This window comes from Lichenostomus cassidix, chromosome 3 (assembly GCF_008360975.1).
Source record: "Lichenostomus cassidix isolate B80296 chromosome 3, HeHo_3.0, whole genome shotgun sequence".
Taxonomy (NCBI): domain Eukaryota; kingdom Metazoa; phylum Chordata; class Aves; order Passeriformes; family Meliphagidae; genus Lichenostomus; species Lichenostomus cassidix.
This window is the reverse complement of record NC_139483.1, coordinates 100,020,606-100,028,745: the sequence shown is the minus strand read 5'-3', so window position 1 is coordinate 100,028,745 and position 8,140 is coordinate 100,020,606. Positions and strand designations below refer to the sequence as shown.

Sequence of the window (8,140 nt, the reverse complement as noted above, 5' to 3'; positions counted from 1 at the left end):
CTTAGCTCATTCCTTTTTTTCAACCTAACATCTACACTACTCTCTTTTTGATTTACTAGCAGTTCAGTAAAGTACCTGTTCCCAGTATTCATTAATTTTCTTGACAATAAACCAGCAAAAACCCTGCCAGATCAAATTAACATTGAGTCAGAAGATACATGAACATAGGGCAGCTTCACATGTCAAATCTGAACTCATATGAGAGAAAAAATAAATATTTTGTAACAATAAGGTAAGCAAATAAATTCCAGACTTGCCATGGAAACACTGACAGTCAAACTTGATCACACTCTAGTCATATAATATTATCCTTTAGACCCTAATTCTGCAGTGAAACTTCCTCAGCATGGTAACCCAATCATACCTCCTTACATATTTCTGGATTAGTTCTTTGGCACTGGGATGTCCATCTTTCTCCTGGGTTATAAAGCAGAAAGCACTGTGTTTTTACACCATAAGCAGCAACACATAAAATGTTTTAGTCATATCTAAGTATAATTATGGGCAGAACACTGTCCATAAGCTACACTAGTAGAGTAGCTAGTAGAAATCTTTCATAGAAAATAACTAAATCTTGAAACTAGCTGTAGCTCCCCCAGACCACTAGTTCCTCTGTAGGTGCACACAGGGGGTGGGGAGCTGGGCAGGCTGAGGCACCTGATCCCACAAGATGCTGTGTGTGGGACTGTGTTCCCTCAGCTCCAGCAAACACGGCTGGAGTTACAGATCGTCAATACATCCCATAAACAGGTCTATAAACCCTGGCAGTTTTGCACATTACTTACCTGAATATGAAAGACACTTAAGCGAAATGAGGCAAGATAATTAAGAATGTGCATGTTCTAGCACAGACCAAGGGCCACTTCTTGACACACCCCAAAGGCCATGTCTTGTTGCACCCTGCTTTTAACCTGAAATCCACTCTACTGATCAATAGCATATTGCCATAAAAAAGCATGCTAGGAGGGTTTTGGTTTAGGTTGGTTTTGTTTCATTTTATACAACCATAACACTTGAAAGGAGAAAAAGAACCTGAAAACTAAGTACTCTGGAGACATAAAATGGAGATGGAGACAAAATCTGACAGTGGCAAAACCTGTTTTGCTACCCATCCTTAAAGTCCTCTCCCAATATGCACAGCCAATAACCAGTAAACATTTTGGTCAGGATAGGAAAACAAAAGCTATGTTTCAAGAGGACATGAATTGAATTTTTAATAAAATGCTAAGTCTCAAAGCAATTAAAAAGATTGCATTTTGAAAAGAGAATCATATCAAAGCAAAAAAAAGTTCTATAGAACTGTAACTCAAATAGCTAACAGAAAGCTTGAAACGTGACACACAAGAAAGAGTGCAAAGTATCTTGACATTGCTGTCATATTACAAGACAGTACTTCGAGAGCAATGAATGAGATGTAAATATTTACCCTAGGTAGCTAGACCAAAGAATGCAAACAGATTCCACAGATATAATACAATTTGTCAATATCTTTAGTGCTGGAAATGGAAATGTTAACTCTGCCAGACCACTGATCCTGAAAGATGAATGCAATCAATTACATTTTTTTCCTGTCAGTCATTCACAGCACTGACTTTCTTGCAGCTGACTGCTCCCTGCCTTCCATTTGTTGTTTCAAGGCACTGAACAACTTCTTATATCCACTTTTTGCTCGGTCTTTTTCACAGATTCCCTACTGCTATCTCAGGTTAACACTGCTTGTTTCAGAACTTGTCTGTTTTCTTCCTGTATTTTCTCAGTGTTGCCTGTGTCTACTGTCTCTCATCTCAGAAAGGTGTCCCTTCTGGTCTCTGAAGTGTCATTTAAAATCTCACTCTTCCTCAAGCTCCACATATTTTAACCACCTCCTACAATCTGATCCAAAGTTCAGTGATCAGCAGAAGCAGTTACCTTCAATGGACTGTGGATCAGGACCAGATTGCTGGCAGTAGCTCTGGACTGAAATCTAGCTAAAGAAAAATAACAGAAGAAACTCTATGGGTGCCCTGGTTGCTAATTACAGACTGCTACTTGAACACAGTCATGGCAATACTATATCCTAGGTTAATACCATCTGTTCCAGTATATTTTCTCCAATCCTTGTGCAAAGGACTAAGGATTGTTGTACCTACATTGTTGTACCTTTACCTGTACAAATTCAGAGTGATGCAAAAGGTCTCTGACAGAGCTTGAATAAATAAGTATCCACTAGCTCCTATTATTTCTTTTATATACTACAAAATACCATTCTACATCTAGCTAGGTAAGAAAAGGAAAATCATCATGTCTATGAACCAGGTTAGTAAATCGTTGGAAAAAAATCCAGAGTTAAAATGGCTGTTTAGAGTGACAGAGTATTCAGAAAGCACAGTGAAAAGTTTAAAACCAGCATGTTTTAAATTCTCAGTAATGAGGACATAAAATTCTGTTTTTCCAAGGAACCTCTGTCTGATCCTATGTTATTAATCTAACAGCAATTTGAAGAAAAAGCATTCCAGAAATCAAAACTAACAGTGACTCTATTCTTCTCGCCTTCATTCATCAACATGCTGTTACTTATTTCCTCTTCATTTAACTCTCCCTAGCTCTTGCAAACTCAGGTTTCTAATGCAAGGAAAGATTTGAATAAATTGCTTTTGCCCACCTTTTTTTCTCCTACCACTTTTTAATGTTTTGTAAGTGCCTTGTTGTAAAGCCAATGCCTTTCTGCAATCCCACAGTGCTCCCACCAAGCGGTACAGGGAAAAATCAGTTCTAACAGGCAATTTAGGCAATGTAATGTGGTACAATAAGATACACAAACACTGCGTAGAAGGTTCTGTTCATGTTATGGGAAAAGCTCTCATCATTAGACAGCACCTATTGCCTATATAAAGCTAAAATATTACACATTTAATAGAAAGTATGGTGTGGTTTGAGGCTATTTCAACAGTAATGACAATTCACATTTTTAACCCATATTTTACTAGACAAGGTAGTTTTAGGGAAAGGGATAAAAAGTAACACTGCCTATTACCGCATAACTTTGCCATGTGTATCAGCAAGGACAAAGCCAATTAGATGACCTTCACTGAAGAAGTGCAGTTTTGGGGGTGCAGCTTTTTGTTCCTTTTTTCTTAAAGATATTTATGCTAACACTTTTATTATGAAGAAGTACACTCCACCCTCACAGCTTCAGCTATATCAGGCAAATGCTTTGTAGAAATGAAATTACTGTTGCAACAAGGTTGCTTATGACACTGTTTAATAAAAAATAGTTGAGATGCAGTACATTGACAGGGGGTGGAGTGTATCATATATGCAAAAGAGGGGTATTACTTCTGTCAACTGACATTGACGTGGGAAGAGAGAACAAAACCAAATGCATTTTCTTTCCAGCACTGAAACATGCAAAGACAAAATGCTCATTATAAGTTGTATGCAGCTCAGAATAATAAAAAGAAATGCCCCACTATATTTGTTTAGATTTTTAAAAAATATATTTAATTATCTGATCTTTCGCTTCAAAACTTAGAATTAAGCAATGAGTGAACAGGCTCTGAAATACAGAAAAGGCATTGCTCACATCACATTAAAAGGCATCTTTTAAATTCTGCTGTGGATTTCTAAACTTACACTGAACAGACTTTTTAGTTGCTGGGAATTTGAAATGCAAGATGAACTTGGCCACATTACATCTATTTCCTTAAGTGGAATTGTAAATATGCAATAAATTGCTGTTCCAAAGAGGCAACATGCAGAATTCAAAATTGTTTCTTGCAGGATTCTGTTGACCTGTGTACGAAATGATACTGAAGCAGTGGTGCAGTGGGAATCACTACAGCGATACAAATCCACAGCTCAAGTATGAGATCCTAGTGGCTGGATCTCTGAGTATACTGTTCTCCAAAATACACCACTTCCTTTTAACCACTGAATTCAGTGTTAGGAAAACAGCCGCTCACCAACTTTTTTTTTTTTAAAAAAAAAAAAAAAGGCAGGGAGGGTGGGAGGAGAGTAGAGAGGGAAAGAGCTTTTGCATTATGATGACATTTAGCAGAGAGCTGTGAACAGAAAGCAAAGACAAATATTTCAAATGTGGTAGATTTCAACCAGAAATGTGAAAGTATTTTTCCCTTGTAAATAGCTTGCCAGAGTTGGTTGGGACAAAATTTGGATTGCAGCTACAGGCTGAAGCAGCAGTATAGAGAAACAAGACAAACAGGCATTTATCCTCCACCCCAACACCCCCTTTCTATCCCAGTTAGCAAAGTATGACTGATGCTTTTGGTAGACTGCAAGGCAAATATTAGCTAGAATCCCATTTAGCTACATCCACATCCACAGTCCCAGATGCTTAAAACTTATCATGGATTAAAGCCATGAAATAAAAATTAAAAAAGAAATTTCAATTTGAAATTTTATTGGCATGTTGCTAGAATGATCAACATCGATCGACAGGAGACTTTGTCCACATACTCTGAGAACAGCCTTCCTGCACCTCCCCCCTCCTTTCTTCCTCTCTCTCGCTCTTTCAGCATTAATGCTATTAAAAGCCAAACAAAATACTGGCTATGGGTGTAAAGAATGCTGGTTTTTTTTTTGGAATGTTGCCATGGATCCCGCTTCCAGTCGCGTCCCACGGAAGGAGGGTGCAGCCTCCTGTGGCAGGCTGGTCTCCCCGGGCAGGGCAGAAGGAACATAACAGCCACATACTCCTGCTCCTCCCTATTCTTTCCCATCCACTATAGCCAGGTCTTTGATCACCCTCAGTTTGCCACTGGCATCGATCCTGCGCTTCTCGCGTATTAGATCCTCCAGGCTGTGGAACCTCACCGTGTGCACCTTGTTCTCTGCCAAGTGGATCTTGAGATAGTACTGCTGCTGGTGCTGGGTGCCAGCAGCCGCCTGCAGCTCCCCCCCGGCTTTGAACTCCCGTTTCCCGAAGCGGCACCAGGCGGCGAAGCTCTCGGAGTTAGTCCAGCAGATCTCGTCGCTTTTTAAGCCCAGGTGCCCGCAGGCGTTCTGCACCACCAGCTCCGCCACCAGCGGGCGGAAGCGGTACCAGCTATTCACCACCCGGCCCACGTTGCCCGCGGCCGCCTCGTACAAGCTGTCCTGGCGGATCTGCCCCTGGTGCAGGTGGATGATCTGCCCGCCGCCCACGTACACGGCCCAGTGCGGCGGCGGGTGCTCCGACGGCCCCAGGTAGAGCAGCTCCAGCAGGTCCCCCGGCTTGCAGAGGGCGGGCAGGGCTGACACCGAGTAGACGCTGAGGTCCCCAGCCTGGGGGCCGCTGCTGACCTTGGAGAAGATGCATTCCTGGCCGCGGAAAGCGGAGAACTGAGTCTCGTTCAGCACCAGCTGGTGGTGGAGGTGGTGGGTGGGCGTCTCCTGCCCGGGGCTGCCGGAGCCCTTCACGCCGTACTTGTCTGGCTGGCCTCGCTCGTCCAGGTCCTCCTCCTCATCCGAAAAGAAGTAAGCCACCCCGACGCGCAGCTCGTCCTTCTCGATCCCCGAGGGGTCCCCGGTCGGCAGCTCGCTGTAATTCAGGTGGGTGATGCGATCCAGTTGATTTCCCATCAATGACAGGGCGAGGCGAGGGCAGGAATCGCCGGATCTGAAGGAGGGTGGGGTGGGCATAGACAGAGAAGAACAAGAGATGGGAAGGAGAGTGCACGCAGAGGGAAGGAAAGAAAGGACGAAAGAAAAAAAAAAAAAAATCAATCAAGGCACATACAAAAGATTTCAGCTATTCTGCCGTAAGACCCGATCCCTCTCCGACTCCTTCTCTCCCCTCCGTGCAAGGGAGAAACTCCCAGTGCGGATTCTTCCCCCTACCCCGGGTACGGGGCACGGCACAGCCCCGGCTCCGGAGCGCCCAAATCCCGGCACCGCGCCTGGAGCCTCCCGCCGTCCGCCGGCACCGCACCGGGGCACAGAGTTGCCCCGGGAGTCTCCGCTGCCTGCTCTGCGAGGCGAAAGGGCTCCGGGAGGCTCCGGCCGCAGGGTTCCGAGCAGCCCCTCCGCCGGTGCAGCCGAACCGCGCCGGGCAGCGCTGCGTGCGGGGAGGCGGCTGCAGGAACACGCGGCCGCGGAGCTCCCACCCCTGCCGGCCCGGTGCCCGCAGCCCGGCCGGCACCCGGCAAGGCACGGGCAAAGAGCGGGCGATCGGCACCCCCCACCCGAGGAGTCCCGCCCGTCCCCTTCCGTACCCGTGGTCGCCCAGCGCCAGAACCCCCCCAAACTCCTTTAAAGTCGTCCTGTCCCCATGGGCGCCGCAGAGGAAGCGCGACCGGTCCCCACCGCCGCCCGGCTGCTCCGCCCGCGCCGCTCTGGGCTGCCCGGCCCCTCCGGCGAGCCTAAGTAGTGGCGGCGCCGCTGCCGAGCCCGCCCAGGCCGCGCTCATTGGCCGCGCCCGGCGGCGGCGGGGCTGAGCCCAGGCACTGCCCGCCCGGGCCCGCCGGCACCGCGACACGCCGGGCACCGACCCTTGGGCTGCCCCGACCCGACCCGCCCCGACCCCCCCCGACCCCCGGACTGTCCCCGCCCGGCACCGACCCCCGGGCTGCCCCAACCGCCCCCCGGGCTGCGGCAGGCGGTGCGTCCCGCGGGAAGGGGGATGGAGAGCGAGCCCACCGCGTGAAGCCGCTGCCAAGCCACCGGACAGAAGTAAAAAGGAGGAATTAAAAGCAAATTTTAAAAAATGAAGGAAAAAAGTAATTTCTATCAAACTAACCGCCCAGGAGGGACGCATGTGGTCAGGAGTTACTCTGTCCCTCGAGGCTGGAGGTGGGTTCCCGTCATCTCACTTCAGCAAGCTCAAGTCGCACCTATGCAGTCTGAGCTGGTGCGCTGGGCTTCCTTTCGCTGAGGTGAGACAGGTATTTCCAGAGGGCTCTTCCTCTCGCCTGTTGCACCCCCTATTTTAGGACGGCATGAAGTGTCCTAAGGAGGTGACTTGTCTCTTGCCATCGCCCAGATGTGAAGTTGGAATGTTTGATGGTTATTATTAGGCGAGATGACTCTTTGTCTTTCCACATCTGGACAGAGTAGCCGCTGTGGGTTGTCCTCAGATGTAACTAGAAGACGTGCTAAGGCTTCTGTAGTAGCTAATAGCAATAGACACTTTTACATCTAATTATGCATGTTATGGAAATGGAACTCAGAAGTGATCAGTTCACTTGACCACTCTTCCCCCATGAGGCTGTGTCAGTTATGGTGTTGTAACCTGGTTGTTCTGTGTTCTTAGTCTGCTCTAACCATGTGAACTTCTGAGAAGTGGGAATTTAAATATTTAAGACACTTCATGAAAAAAACTAATTACATTCTTCGTTCAGATGTGAATTATATTAAAATACCATTTTTAGCTGAAAGTAAATCTACTACTTTCTTTGCGGTGGAAATAGTTTTGCAGCTAGAAATAAGTACTGCTACCTTCAGTGTTTAGGGATAACATCCCTCTTCCCTCCTGTCCTTTTCCCAGTCTTCAAGTTTAGTTAACGGAGAACAATAATGCCATCACTTTAGTCTCATGATAGAGAGACATACATCATTAAATAAAAATAGTGGATTTCAGTTTTTCAGGGTTTGAGCTGTATACCTATGTTCATGTGGATCAAATCCTGAGTTTCTTAGATAAACATGTTTACTTTGAATGATCCTTTTTCCACTCAAATATTGATATAGCTGACTTTCTAGAATAGCATCTTCTTGTTCTCATTTTTATTTTAACATATGCAGAGGCATCACATCAGAAATGGAAGAGAAAAGAAAGGTGTGTTTGGTGAAATGCAAAGGCTGACATCAGTTATTTTTTCATGGTGGCAATTATACTAATCTATTGATGGTTACAGATTTCCCATGTCTCATAACTCAGGGGTTACAGTCTGAGACTCACAGGAATTAAGCTGATTTGCAGCAGTTAAGGATGTAGCATTCAGGGTCTGTAGAATTAGAAAGATAATTCGAAAAAAAAAAGAGAGAAAGGAAGAAAGATCCATTTCTAATATATGCATTTTAAAGTTTCAGAGGACTAAGCATAACAGATGGATGTTATTTTTCTCTAGAATTGTGTATATACTTTTCTAATGATTGTCAGAAATTATATGTTCTTTTACAGCATGACCTTCACCAAATGCAACATTTTAAATTAAATTATGAA

General features: G+C 45.5%; 1 protein-coding gene across 1 annotated transcript; it reads right to left on the bottom strand.

Moving 5' to 3' along the window:
- Positions 1-2,608: 2,608 nt before the first annotated feature.
- LRATD1 (LRAT domain containing 1) lies at positions 2,609-6,328 on the bottom strand. The gene is made up of 2 exons (XM_085056876.1): positions 6,192-6,328; positions 2,609-5,596 (listed from the first exon to the last, which is right to left on the bottom strand). The coding sequence occupies exon 2, from the start codon at positions 5,557-5,559 to the stop codon at positions 4,705-4,707; it is 855 nt and encodes a 284-aa protein (XP_084913002.1). The 5' UTR covers positions 5,560-5,596; positions 6,192-6,328; the 3' UTR covers positions 2,609-4,704.
- Between the last annotated feature and the right edge of the window lie 1,812 nt (positions 6,329-8,140).